The 15926-nt window shown below is 40.8% G+C and overlaps 1 protein-coding gene across 1 annotated transcript; it reads right to left on the reverse strand.

Moving 5' to 3' along the window:
- Positions 1-4076: 4076 nt before the first annotated feature.
- On the reverse strand, positions 4077-11205 carry LOC135479785 (octopamine receptor beta-2R-like). Its single transcript, XM_064759691.1, has 2 exons — positions 10969-11205; positions 4077-5165 (listed from the first exon to the last, which is right to left on the reverse strand). Exons 1-2 carry the CDS (start codon positions 11203-11205, stop codon positions 4077-4079), a joined length of 1326 nt encoding a protein of 441 aa, XP_064615761.1.
- Positions 11206-15926: the final 4721 nt, after the last annotated feature.

Below are 15926 nucleotides of genomic sequence, written 5' to 3' on the forward strand. Positions count from 1 at the left end.
CAGCTCCCATTAGCTGGTACCTGACAAACCACCACCCATAACCATGTACCTGACAAACCAACGCCCATCCCCAGGTACCTAACAAGCCAACACCCATTACCGGGTACCTGACACACCACCACTAATCACCAGTTACCTGAGAAGCCACCGCTCCCCACTAGGCACCTGTCAAACCACCATCTATCACCAGGTACCTAACAAACCACCGCCCATTACCATGTAAATGACAAACCACCGCCCATCATCAGCAACCGGGCAAACCACCGTCCATCACCAGGTACCTGACAAACCCCTGCTCATCAGTATGTACCTGGCAAACCTCCGCTCATCTCTATGCACCTGACAAACCTCCACTCATCACCAGGTATCTGACAAACTACCACCGATCATCAGGTATCTGACAAACCATCATCCACCACCATACACCTGACAAACCACCGCACATCACCAGGTGCCTAACAAACGACCACCCATGCAGCTGACAAACTACCGCTATTCACTAGGTGCCTGACACTCCACCGTCCATCACCCCGCAATTCACAAACCACCGTCCATCCGTAGGTACCTGACAAACCACCGCTCATCATCAGGTGACTGACAAAACTACCGCTCGTCACTAGGTACCTAACAAACCACCGTCCATTACCAGGTACTAACAAACCACCACTGATCATCAGGTAGTTGACAAACCGTTTCATACAACATGTGCCTGACAACCACGTCAATCACCAGGTGCATGACAAAACCACCGCTCATCACCAGGGACCTGACAAACCACCGTTCATCACCAGGTACCTGACACACCACTTCATATCACTATGTACCTGACAACTACCGTCCATCACCAGGTAACGGACAAACCTGCCTTTGAGGAAAAAACTCAAACCGATGCTTTTAAAACACCGTAGCACAAATTAATCAAACTTAGATTTAAACTTACAGTTTCAATACAAACATGGCATTTGTAGTTCAACTTAGATAACGCTATTTGTCGAATAAAAGGTAGGGATAGAATGAAATAACTGTAGTTTGAAGAATGAACCCTAAGTGAAGCTACTCAAGTTCAAACACATAGGCTTTTATCACCACCTAGCAATTGGGAGTAGTCAAGCTGATTGTCAATATACGGCACGCATATTACTTTACTTTTAGTTTAGTTATTTTTTAAAATGTGATGAGGAAATCAAACCTGGGCCTTTTTCACCATCTGTTACACAGGTACTATAATCCAACGTACGAAAATGTTCTTACCTGTCTTGACCTCTCGCTTGCTCTGAATGACCGGGCCGTCATTCTTCAACCAAATCAAAATATAGATCAGAAACACGGGGATAAATAGCAGGGAGTACTTTCTCATTGCCGTCTCTTCCCTTCGCCTTTACGTCCTATTACCTGCGGTTACCGTAGGCATACTTCCGAAAAGAATCTATCTGATGTTAACGTTACGCCACATAAGCAGTCTCCCAGGTATACAGTGACGAGTAAACCTGATATAGGCTTGATAGGGACACGTAATGCGCCGAGCGCAAATCCCAGCTGCTTTGTAGGTTGCTTATGGCTAGAGCCTTATAATTACATGCACGCTTTGTGTGAAGCAACAAGTTCCCGATAGCACGCCCTAGCAACGCCAAACTTATCTGCACCATAGCGGAGTACATAGCATACAAAAGGCTATATTTACTATGCCAACGGAAAAAAGACACCCATTCAAAGTGATATAAAGAGGAAAGTTTTAGTTAGGATCATACAGAGAAAAAAGGTTAAGATACATTTCAATTTGTATGAGGTCATGTATTCGAATCGAAATTTACCCCATTTTCAGAATAAATAGCAAAATAATTCACCGCAGAAGCCAGGATTCGACTGGTAGACTAAGCAATCCCGTGCCCTCGTCCCTTTGCATTGTTTACATGTATTATTAGATGTGACGACAACACAGCAAAATATAAGGTCTTATTTTTTGACCTTGAAACCCTGTTGCACAATTTATAGAGTTACTATAAATTTGTTACTATTATAGAGTTAGTGAAAAGCTACGTGAAATTCTGCAGGTATCCCAAATGGTGTTAACAGATACGTTGAATTCTGCAGGGCGATGTATCAACACCATACACGTATCCCAATAGGTGATAACAGCTAAGCGAAATTCTGCAGCGAATGTATCAACATCATACACGTATCCCAATAGATGATTACATTGCTCCCTATGAATGAAAGGGTTCAAGGCTCCAAGGTTGCTGTCATAGAATACGGGATATATAAAAGCCCGTGATTCACTAAAAATGGGAGGAAATTTTGGAGATGTATAGCTCGCGGCTGGCTGGTGCCCGTACCTTCCGTATTAACACCATTCAACGTCTGAAATGCAGTCAGTTAAACTTTAATATTTAATGAAAACGACATTGTCATCGTGAGATCCTCTAGAGGATTCTCAGTCGACCGAGAAAAATAGAAGCTTGAAACAGAGTTATACCGGCGTCCATTTGTATACAGCAAGTTAACTCAGAACAGAAATCGAGATAACAACGCCGGGATGGGCCTGTTTGAATCTGTAAGTGTAACATTACATTTCCAGGTGGCATCGTAACATCACCAGCACAAGATCATTTTAGACGTACAGAACAGAGAGGAAAAACAGGGCAGTGATGACAGGGTGATAGCTGGCAAATGGCATTTAGCATTTCACGTAAATGGTGAAATACTGCCTTTTGTCAATTTGCCCAAAATATGAGAAAAAAAATTGCATTTTTAAGTCGTATTTTGTATATCTTAATTTATTTATTTGATAGCTGCTTTACGCCGTACTCAAGAATATTTCACTTATACGACGGGTGTCAGAATTATGGTAGGAGGAAACCATGGAGAGCCCGGGGAAAACCCAACACCATCGGCAGTTTATATATCTTTACAGACCCATCTGTTAATAACCCATCCGTCAATGGTCGGAAACTTCAAAAATGGCAACATCGATGAACAACATCTGGGAACGCAAAACTAGTGCTCCTCATTCGCTGTCAATCACAGGGTCGTTTTGACAGGTATCACCGTTTACGCGTGAAGAGTGCACTCTACTCAATTTTACGACCGACCGCTTTAGGAACATAGTAACTTAAAATCATTTACAGGTCCCAAGAAGAAAGATGAGAAGTTTATGTGGTATTTTTTTGTTAGGACACAGTCTAAGGTACATACTAAGAAATAAGAAAACTATCATTTCGTGTAACCCCAACAATCACAGGTCCGTATTCAGCCGTCGTGAAAGTCCCCAAGACCACCACGCCACAATCTGTTTGTCTGTTTCAATTCTTTGAGCCGCAAACAAACCCACAGCCATATGGAATCGTGCCAGTGACCCCTTTAGTGCAGGGTAGGTAGGGATTCCAATAGTTGAGATATCCTGACAATGTTTCGGTCGATTTTCTCCTGATGATAACATCCTGGGCTAGAAGTTTTTGGTTTGAAGTGTAAAATTTAACTGTTAGAGGTAAATTCACTTTTCAGACCGACTAAATAAAAACACCTTTTTCTTTGATACTGTTGTGTGACAAATGTTAAAGAACTTGCTGATCATTGCTTATTTTATAATCATTGCTTATATCACATAAGTGTCAAAGACCCTGTAGTTGTAAAAACTTCACACTTAATTGTGAAAAACAAAATTAGCTCCAATATCATTTTTATTTTTTTAACAATTCAGTTGTATACCCTCAGAGCAAATGGTCGCTTCGAATACAGTCCACCGCAATCACAGATTCAAGATTTAAGCTTGTTGGCAATATACATCATATCCATGTCTAGTATTCCAGTCGGAAAGTATTGCAGCAAAAGGACACCGAACAATATTGAGCAAACTTCAACGAGAAGGTCTTTAAAAACTATATCTGAAACTATGGTAAATGGTACACGGTCATACGGTTTTAGTATTTTTCACGTTACAGAAAATCTTATCAAGTACTTGAATTCTATGATGGGCTCTTTTCAAACATATTAATAATGTCAAATGACGGTTATGTGAAAATCTATATTTTATTTTCACATTGGGGAGAATTTTTGGACTTTTTAGATGATGAACCCATTTACTTTGACCGTGAAAGACATACACAAGCTCTGGTTATCCTTGAGCGGATCCGGCGACTTGTAGAAATGACGATCAGCGGATTAATGGCGGACTGTCCATAAGTGAAGAATCCACAAAACTCTGTCACCTCATCCGTTATGCACGTGCGACACAGTCCGTTTACTGGCCATGCGATAAAATATGGCATCCAAAACACACAGAAAATCACGACCACGATAACAATCTTATAACTGGAGGCATTTCTCGAATGCCTCTTCTTCGACACCTGTTTTCTGCTCGCCATTATTTCTGACCCACACATCACATGACGACATGGCCTGGAATGATGCCCGATTGTGTCACTCACTGTTGAAATGTTACCTGGTATCTGTCGACCGTTAGCTGCTGATTTACGTGATAGGGAAATCCGTGTGTTCAGTGTCCATAGCAAAACGCTGTTCATTATAATCAGTGCAGTCAGAGGAATGCAGAATGCTATTGTCACTTGTATTGCCTCAAAAACATTAGCTCTAAAGATAAAGACAGGACAATTTGAGTCAAACGACTTCCTCTCGTTCAGCAGTACTTTTAACAATGTGTAAGGTGTCCATAAGATAAAACCTCCTATCCACACACATACGCACATCCGGGTTATCTGGGTTGTTCGAAACTGAGAACGGTATTGAAGTGGAGCTGTCACACATCGGTACCGATCATAGCCCATGGCCAGAAAGAGCAACATGGACACAGAAGTCACCCCATAGTCGACAAGTTTCCACAAAATGCAAACAGTCAGTCCGAACACTTGTTCTGCCCATAACGATCTCATCAGTCTAAAAGGCATAAGAACGACACCTACGAGTAAATCAGTGAACGCCATGGAGACAGCGTAGGTAGTGAAGCCAGAAACTTTCGAACTGGGGTCTCTCCACAGGCAGACAATGACGATAAGATTAGCTGCAGTCGCCACGACAGAGACACAGACAGTGTAAATGTGATGCCACACGGGAACCGAGAAATCAGTCTGAGCGACTCCAGGGAGGCTTGTGCTGCAGTTGGTGAAGTTGAAGGGAGTCATTGACACAGCAGTCTCCATGTTGCGTCTGTGCTAGGGACACAAAAGTGAATATTCGTTTCAGATTTCAAACCTTGTTCCGTTGTTACCAACCAATGTTGTTTTCTTTGTTGTTTGATGTTGATTAGTTCGGGCTCAAGTCATCCCATCCAGCTCTACTTCTTGTGTCTATCTATATCGATCTTGTCTCGCTAACAACACTAGTCACATCAATAAAACAGCCCTTATACAGATAAATAAGAATTCAATCTCAAGCTGGAGTTCTGTGCTTGTGATCCAAAGGTCAGTACCCAGTCCACCGTATTAGCAATTTTATCTTAAAATACTTTTCGTTGATGCCGATCTTAATTGTCCCGCAAGTAAATAAGAATTAAATCCTAAGCTGGACTTTTTAGAGCGGCCAAAGCATCTACATCTCCAACATGTGCCATGGATACGAGGAAAATACCAACTCTACTACTGCGGTGATTTTAATGATGAAGTTTTAAGAAATACAGCAGGCTGGTTAAACTTATCAACATTTAAGTTACTAAATTAAGTTAATTTATCGCCTCACACTCGGCATAAAGTTTGCTGTCACATTCACCATACAGGTGCTTTTAGTGACCAGATGCAAAGCATGTTACTTATCGCCATTAACTTGTTTAATCTGCCGTTACAGAAAAGTGTTAGGCACACACACGCTAAACGCCACTATTTTCACACAGGTGTCCCTTTATGCAGACGGAGGAAAAGTAAGGTATAATGCAACAAGTAAATATTAACGTTTCTGTCGATCAATGAAATATTACAGTACATCTAACATTACCCACAACACTACCGCCCTTCGTCTGGTGTTTCTGGTCAACCATTCTGATTCAGAGATGCTGAATCAACATTCTGATCCAAAGTGACCACAGCATTCACACAGTCTAAGTGGCATAAGGACGATATAATCAAAATGTAAAGTATACAGACGAAAAAAGAGCAGAACAAAAGAGACACTGACCGTGTAAATCTGACGCCACAAGGGACCAGTGTGCAGTCTGGGCCACTTCAGAAAAGCTTGTACTAAATTTGGTGAAACTGAATGGAGCGATTAACACAACAAATGTCCATGGTGTATCTCTGTGGGTAGTTAAATATTTGAGGTGCGTTTTACAAGTTTTAGATTGTTCACGGGCTTTAACAAACCACTTGGTGTCCTAGAAACCAAATCTTCCGACCCAGTGCATGTCTTTTTATCCATTTCCGTTTCCTTTGTGTCTCAACCTCGCCTCTGTCTTTAAATCTTACCTATGTCCATTTGTAACATGCATGGGACATATACAGGTCAATTATTAAACTGTTCACTATTCGACACGAAGCAAAGTTTTCCGGAATGACTTTGTTTAGCTGTGTTTCTTGTTTCTGCCTGCTGCTAGCATCGGTAACATCTATGCAGTCATCGGAGTTAAAGTGGTAAGTGAAACAGAACTCCTAAATAACCGATGCCGATGCCAGAAATTTGTCTTAATCTGTAAAACTGCCTTGAATGTGAGGCAGTGAAAGCTCATACACCCACTATACACAGCCTTGAATAAACACAGCATGTTAACTTATTCACTGATCGGTACAATTTTTCCACCTGTAATTTTAATGTCATAGTTAACACACTTTATGTAATGCTGGTCGAAGCGTGATATACAGTACAATACCTTCCGCCGTTAGCTTGTCACACCTCCGGCTGTACAAGTGTTCCGTACACACAAGCTTCTCGATTCTGTCTGCATACAGAAGCTTATAATGGATCAACAAACATCAGCTAAATTAGCAAATAAAATGTTACGTCATGTGATAATCCATAAATCCAATGTTTAATTGTTCAGCGTTTACAGAATTTTACCTGTCAAGTAAGTCTTGACCTGACTTGTCACAGGCCATACGGGGTCAGCGGAAACAACTCTATAAAGTATGAATAAATGCTTAAGATTTAACGTCATACTTGACAATTTTTCAGTTATATGACGACGAGGATTAGGTGTGTGCACATATACGGTGTCTTCCTGTGGCAGGGCGAGTGCATGTCGCCGGTGCTGGCTCCACTGAAGTATCATGCCGAAGACACCACATTATAATGACACCGGGTCAACCAGTCCTGTTCCCTTGCTCTAACATCCCAGTGCTAAGTGCCAATCAAAGTAGCAGCGAGTACCATTTTTGATGTATCACCCGTCCCGGGTTTGATCCCGGGTCTCCCGACTTCGAGGCGGGCCCTCTAGCCCTTGGGCAACCGAAGGCGTCTAAGCTTTAAAAAATACATAAGTGAAAAACAAGTCAACACTGAACTGTGTCCAGGTATATTTTAAAGCAATAAATTTCTCCATTGGAATATATATTTTCTAAAGAGTTTACACGTTACTTAGAGCTCATAATAGATCGTGCGCCCAAGGAAGTTTATCACAGATGATTTTACACAAAATTACTTTTTCAAAATGTTCAGTAGACAAATACAAAAGTTTTCTAAAGAAAATGACTTGACGCCACATTTCTTAAATGTGGTCCGAAAAGACCACTGTATTTTTTTCTATTTTAAATGCTTTTGATGTCACAGCGTGAACACTTACAGTTGTTATCCAACAGTGCTGGAGTCCTTTGTCGCTTCTGGTAGCATGTAGTCTATAAAGTTCATGGTCATTGGGGGCGGGTGGGGGGGGGGGCACAAAAGATGGTAGGAATTATCCAGATTTCACCCGGAGAATGTTAGAATGTTGATTGGGAAGAGAGAGCTGTCACAGGGGACAGAAAACATATATATTCAAACCTTACACTGAAGCGATGAGCTTCAAGCGTTTACAGGAGGGGTTGGTGCTTGTAGTGTAATGAAGGGGTGTCCGTGGCTCAGTTGGTTAGCGCGCTAGCGCAGCGTAATGACCCAGAAGCCTCTCACCAATGCGGTCGCTGTGAGTTCAAGTCCAGCTCATGCTGGCTTCCTCTCCGGTCTCTCAGCAACCTGCGGATGGTCGAGGGTTTCCCCCAGGCTCTGCCCGGTTTCCTCCCACAATAATGCTGGTCGCCGTCGTATAAGTGAAATATTCTCGAGTGCCGCGTAAAACACCAATCAAATGAATAAATGTAGTGTAATCAATGTACTTCAGGGACTTTGGTGCTTTGCGCAGCTCATTTGATAGCGTCCATTCCAGCCATAACTGTGCAGGTAGATGCGCTATATAAATTACACATGCGAATGTGTTAAATATTGTAAACTGGCCATTTCGATCATTTTAAACCCCTACAAGTCTAGTATTTATAAACACAAATCTTTCAGCTTTACAGCTTTAACAGTTTTTTGTCACGTGATCTGCAAATGTGGTGGAAATTGCGCATTTTTGCAATTTGATCTCAACTTGAAATAAAGGAAAGAATTAAGACGAGATTCATGACCAAGACGTCAAACTTCGTCGGGCAGCATACTTACAATATTCGTACATTCATCCTTGACATGAACACATTGTAAATGCATTATAAGGGATATAGATCTAAAAGGTACTAAACATAGTCAACCGTTATTTAGATAATTTTTCAAGCACCGTAAGTCCTGCATTTATTAAGAGACCTCAACAGTTTTCGGCACACATATAGTACAGACAACCCTTTGCAATCAGCCATTTTCAGTTTGACAGCTATATCGGTTTTCAATCAACTGACTTATAAATATGGGTGAAGTTGCACTTTTTCGGACTTTAATCCCAATTGTCGACATAACTATGCATCACACAAAAAAAACGACCAGATTCGTGATCTAAACATCAAACTACGTCAGGCAGTCTACTTAAAATATTTAAATTGAAAATATTTTGCTCACGTGACAAATTCGGCAATTAGTGCACTTCAGCAGTTTTCAAGATATATAACTGACTTTCACAGGCTTCATTTGCATTAGCTTGGTCTTTCTTCATTCTAACTTTTAGCTCAATCGCATAAACCCTTCAAGAAAAAGAGATGTAAACGCCTTCTGCCCATGACAGTATGGTGCCAAAAGTAGGTCAGACTGAAAATTCAAAATTATGGAAAAAAAAAATTCCGGGATGCATTTTAAAAGCGAACTGATTTCAACCTCATACTGTTAAATATTGTATGAAATAAATGTAAAGGACCACGAATGTAATAAACTGGACGCAGACTGCTATGACTGGTATTTTAGCGTCTATTAGTTTCATGAGAGTTGGGGAAAAAAGAGAAAAATGATTGTCAGGAAATAACTGTATTTGAACCTTAGACTGCTGGGGACAATGTTCAATGAAACTATGGTGAAAGCCAGCGGAAGGAAAATAAACAGTGCTCTCAGTGACTGACACTGGCATCTCTATGAGCTACCTGGCTACCTGTTAGTTGTCCAATTGCCAAAATGCGTTTCTCATTTCGGCAAACTTGCCCACATACATATTTCAGAAAACCACAAGTAAACATCAGCTTTTCTCTTCTGACAGAGGATAAAACAGTTTTAACTCAGACAACAATTTCACAAATATTCCAAGTCAGCATGTTTAAATGTATACAGCTGGGTGCTTTGTATGAAAATACAGCTATGCGTTTAGTCTCAACGATGTACAATGGTAAATTTGCGGAACAAACGGGATAATCGTGGTAATTGCAAGACCGGTTACGTCCACGTGCATTGGGCTTGGACAACAAAGCTAAGAGAGTCTCTAGAGTACATAAGGGTGTAGCTATGGAAACACCGGCAAACAGATGTAAACCTTCAGGTTTCAGGAAACATTGAAGAAGAGGAATCAAGATTATTTTACTTTCCAGCCTATGAAGCTTAGTGTCCCAAAATGTAGGTTTTCAAACCAGAGAAATGTGTATGTAACATTAAATTCAAAGGTGGGGGTTTTTTGGTAGGGTTTACTTCTGCAAGGTGAACTCCTACCCTCAGCTCGTGTTATTGCACATTCAAATACAAATATAGGTGCAAACTTTTCTTTCAATTTAGGGGGTGAAAACCTTGAAACTGTTAGAGTTTTGTCCATATTTACATCGTTCAAGGACGTGAAACACATGCGCGGGCTATCTTTGAGCGGATTAGATGACTTGTATAAATGACGATTAGCGGATTAATGGCCGAGTGTCCATAAGTGAAGATTCCAGAGAATTTCCTGACCCCTTCCGGTAAGCACGTGCGACACAATCCTTGTACAGGCCACGTGATGTAAAATGGCAGCCAAAACATGCAGAACACGACAACCAGGGCCACCATCTTATAACTGGGGGCCATTTTAAAACGCTTATTCTTTGACATATGCTCTCTGCTCACTGTCATCACTGACACACTCGTCACAGGTTTACATGGCCTGGAGTGATGTCCGATCATGCCACTCACCGTCGAAATGTTACCTGACCTCTGTCGGCTGCTAACTGTTGACTTCTGTACGCTTGATCCAGTAATCCGTGTGTTTAGCGTCCATAGCAAAACACTATTCATCATAATAAGTGCCAAAAGGGGAATGTAATAGGCTACAACTATTTGGACTATCTCGAAAATATTAGCTCCGAAGATAAAGATGGAGCAAGTGCTGATAAAAGATTTCACATCATACAGCAGTATCTTGAGGAATATGTACGGCGTCCATAGAAGAAGCCCTACTATCCACACACACACGGATATCCGGGTTATCCGGGCTGTCCGGAACTGAGAACGGTACTGCAGTGGAGCTGTCACACAACGATATCGATCATAACTCATGGCCAGAAGGAGTAGCATAGACACAGATGTCAGACCAAAGTCCAAGAGTTTATACAAAATGCAACCAGCGATTCCGATCTGCCACGAAAGATAAGTTAACATGAGATTTATGGGCATAAAAACGACACCTACCAGTAAATCGGTGAACGCCACGGAGACTGCATAGGTAGGAAAGCCAGAAATCTCCGCACTGGGGTCCTTCCACAGGCAGACAATAACGATAAGATTAGCTGGGGTCGCCACAACGGAGACACCGGCCATGTAAATCTCATTCCATAAGGAACCAGAGAGTTCAGTCTGAGCGACTTCAGGGAGACATGTGCTACAGTTGGTGAAGTTAAAGGGAATCTCCGACACTGGAATGTCCATGATGAATAGCCTTGCTGTGTTCCTTGTTTCTGTCTGCTAATAGAGCTGGTGACATCGATGCAGTCGTCAAGGGTAAATGGGTGCGTGAAAGAGGACTCCTAAATAACTGTTGCTAGAAATTCAAAAGCGTCTAAATGTGTACAACTGCCTTAAATGTGAGGCAGTGACATGTCAGCGAAAAGGTACACAGTTTTAAAGCATTTAATTGGTCGATGGATCGGTACAATTTCTCACCTGTATTTTTAAAATTATGGTTAATATACTAGAGCTGCTCGTAACGGCATGTACAGTACAATACCTCCCACCATTAGCTTGTCAAAACTTCGGCTTCACAAGAGTGGTCCGCACACACAAGCTTCGCGTTTTCATACAACCATTCCCACTAGATCGACATCAGCTAAAGTATCAAGCAAATGTTACCTCATCCTATAATCGATCAATCATATGTAAATGCATTCAGTTCACAGTTTACACAGTTTTAACTTAACTGGTTGAAGGCCCTACGGTTTTGACAAAAAGAATTCTTTAAAGTGTACATAAGTGAAATGTTTTCCTCAAATGAAAAGCCAACAGTTTACATTATTTGTATTACCAAAAAGTTCTGGAATGGCAGTTATCTTCCAGGGTGGTTATATCCGTCATACCTTCGGAAGTGTTTTCACATTATTTGAAAAGATTAGATGTGGCTTGAAAAGTCCACCGTGTTTTATCCTACTTTAAATGCTTTTCATGGCTCAGCAAAAGGTTTGTATGCGATTTGGAAGCTGCAGTTTGCCAAACGAGTAAGTTTGTTTCCACGTGACCAGATCACAAATCACAATGAGCCTGCCACATATAGGTTAATTTACAATATAGTCATATCTTTTACCCAAACGGGTTTTATATAAGTCGCTATACATTCATTATAGTAATGCTACATCACAGTCTCCAAATAACCGCGTTGTGATAGCTGACACATTTTGTCTCTCTCTGAAGCCACTGCTTTAGAGCGCTGTAATAAACATGTCCTGCGTTTAGTTTTGGAATAAAAAGACTGTAAATGAAAGTATTAGTAAATCCATAGTAATATTATTAACTTCACGAACGTGTTTGTCCTTCAAGGTTGCGATTCGTTTAGGGGTTGATACTTACAACAGTTGTTAACTCCTGATCAATTTGTTACTGTTTAGATTCCACAGAGCTAGAACATCACCTCTACGCGACCTCTTTCTGAATTTACCGAGGTCAAACGCCGGAGAAAGTTCTGCAGATCCATTGGCTGTGTCAGTAATAGCCTTTGCCACACAGGTAGATGCTGACTTTTGCTTTTTTTCTTATTCATTTTATTTATTTATTTATTTATTTGATTGGTGTTTTACGCCGTACTCAAGAATATTTCACTAATACGACAGCGACCAGCATTATGGTGGGAGGAAACCGGGCAGAGCCCGAGGGAAACCCACATACGGCCGGAGAGGAAGTGAACTTGAACTCACAGCGACGGCATTGGTGTTCTGATTCATGATGTATGTAATACACAAGACTATTCGCATAATGCGACATCAGGAAGATGTTGTGCATGAATTGGGAAACGATTATATTGTCCAAGGATCAAAGTAGGCATATGGCTATCTAGATGTTGTCTGCATAGACATTTGCATGTTAAATGTGATGACAAATTAGCATTGTAAGTAATTCTAGACGAGTGGCGCCAATAAGTTTAACGTGATTTTGTTTCACCTAATCCTGGTTAAGCCATGCTGCTAAGAATGAACAGTTAGGATTAAACCTTAACTGATGTTAATTGAAATAAGTTGTATTTCACTGAGTGATCATTTGTCAATCTTCACATTATTATCGCTGCTCTAGTTTTAATTTCTATGATGTAAATCTTGTTATATATCACTAAGAACATTTTACTATTCCTATCTCAATCTGATTTTCGTTTTTCCCAGGTCATATAAAAACTGCTACACTTTTAAAGTACACATAATATCACTTTCTTCGTGGAATGTAATGGTGCAAGATATCATTTTAAAAAATGATTATGAAATGATGAAACATTTTAAAAACCTCATCTTCTCGTCATCGTGCATTGTTCAATCAAATGTTTTTTAATATGAAGCTATCAAAAAAGAAAAATACGTAGTAAACTTTCACACATAATCTATTTATTTATTTATTTATTTATTTGATTGGTGTTTTACGCCGTACTCAAGAATATTTCACTTATACGACGGAGGCCAGCATTATGGTGGGAGGAAACCGGGCAGAGCCCGGGGGAAACCCACAACCATCCGCAGGTTGTTGCCAGACCTTCCCACTTACGGCCGGAAGGGAAGCCATCATGAGCTGGACTTGAACTCACAGCGACCGCATTGGTGAGAGGCTTCTGGGTCATTACGCTGAGCTAGCGCGCTAACCGACTGAGCCATGGAGGCCCCCTCACACATATTCATGTACATTTCAACAATGGAGTGAATTTGTAATAGAACTAAATTTTTACGAATGTCAGTAACTACAGACCACATGCTAACAGGGCACTGTGGCTAAGATTTCAGTTATTCCTTTACGAATGACTTATTTGTTTGTCTCTTTTCGTAACCGGACAACTGGTCATACCGAACGGCTGTTGTGATTACGGGAGGTAGATTGACTGGACTACGGACTTACTGCTGATTAAGACAGTTCAGAGGATATGTTTCCATTCAAATTTGAATTTGATCGCCATCTTGTGACATATTTCCCTTTTTATTATTTTGATATTAAAAATATGAAAAGTTTCTATGTACTTTCAAGGGGCTACAAGTTGTTCTGATCTTCTTAGCTGATGTAGTCTTAAAACGGAGTGATTATATGGGACTAAATGAGAAGAGAACATTGAAGACTCTGATGTTGAATTGGATGAGAGCAAACTTAGCAATATAGCTCAGTTACTGGTAACTTCTTAGGCAGCTATAGAATCACAAAAACAGGTTAAAAAGGGACGTGACGAGACGCGGTGATTTCCCCAGGGGGCTTGATCAGGTTGTCAGCACAGTGTGAAATAAACGAATGCAAACTGGTTTACCTTTGACTACTGTTTTAATGTCTGTATTCAAAGTGTTTGTGGTCTCTAAATGACATGGTCTTTTAGGATGACACCACATAGATAGTGTTCACTACGAACTGAGAATCTATAACCACCTGGAAACAGCTCTGTATGCATGGCTACATATGTAATTTACAGTTTTCTTGAAGTTTATTATTAGTAGTACAATAAGCAATTATCGGTGAAATTTCCCGACAGCTATCATTGTTCTTTTAACACACTGTAAAACATAAAAAGAAAACGTGTATTTCGGGTTTGAGAACTCTTCTCTGCCCGAAGCATATGCTTAATGAGATTTCGTGTTCAAACGCGGTTGATGGAACTAATCAGGGTGATAACGACAAGGTACTTGGCAAAGGGCAGTGGTTTTATTAAATCTAAGTCCGTTTTCTCCACTCCTTATATACAATATCACTATCCTAGCATAATTTTTATAACTATATATATAAATATATAAGTAAAACTCACGACGAAGAGAGACAAACACATATACTCATACTAACCTGATTTCTTGGCTGAATGAAGAACTTTGGGTTTCCAAGAGCTTTCGCTGATTTAGGTATAAAATACTTGTTCTTGTGGTAAGCGATAGGCCAAAGACGCTGTAAGCTCGGAAGTGGCAATCCCTCTGTATAGTTTGCTTGTTCACATCTTACACAGATGAAATTAAATATTTGATGCATTCATTGCTGAGTTACGTATTTTAATGGTGATTTATCTTATGTTTGTTGCTCCATTACGGATGGATAAAGATACGCTAAACTGGTGTGTACCGAACACTCTTTTGTAGCGGGGATTATTCAGCCTAATGGCGACAGGTGATGCGCTGAGGATCTGGTTGCGGCCGGTACTTCGTGGTGGATAAAAACGATGACATCAAGCTTAAAACTCAACGAGTGTGCTGGTGAGTGGACAGTCTAACTAACGTGCTGTGTCTGTTATTGGCTTTCAGAGAAGCTCTGCAGATGCAGATTCTTCCTACGTTCTGAAATCAGCAATCCAGAACGCCACTGTCATTTACCTTTTTGCCCATAATGGACTTAATAGTGATACTAATGCTGATAGCAGAAAAAGGCTCGACGAACAAAGAAACAAAAAGCAGAGATACAGCAGAATATATTTCGAAGAAAACAATTCAGAAAAACTTCGCTTCTAGTTAGACCAGTTAAAAGTGCAAAAGTAGAATACACAGAATGTGAAATGGGCCTCGGCTCTTAAACCACCAGCATAGATCCATGATGGACATCCCAGTGTCAAGCACTCCCTTCAACTTTACCAACTGTAGTACAAGCCTTTCTGAAGTCGCCCAGGCTGACCTCTCTGCTCCCTTGTGGCGTCAGATTTACGTGGTTTGTGTCTCTGTCGTGGCGACTGCCGCTAATCTTATCGTCATTGCCTGCTTGTGGCGGAACCCCAGTTTGGAGGTCACTGGTTTCTCTACCTACGCTGTCTCCGTTGCGTTTACTGATTTACTGGTAGGTGTTGTACTTATGCCTTTTAAGTTCATTCAAATGTTATGGCCAGGGTGGTCCTTACTACTTCCTGCCTGTGTTGCATGGAAATTTTTGGACAATGGACTCATTTCTGTCTCTATGCTGCTCTATCTGGTTATGAGCTATGACCGTTACCGATGTGTAACAGCCCCACTTCA

Source organism: Liolophura sinensis, chromosome 12 (assembly GCF_032854445.1).
Source record: "Liolophura sinensis isolate JHLJ2023 chromosome 12, CUHK_Ljap_v2, whole genome shotgun sequence".
Lineage (NCBI taxonomy): Eukaryota > Metazoa > Mollusca > Polyplacophora > Chitonida > Chitonidae > Liolophura > Liolophura sinensis.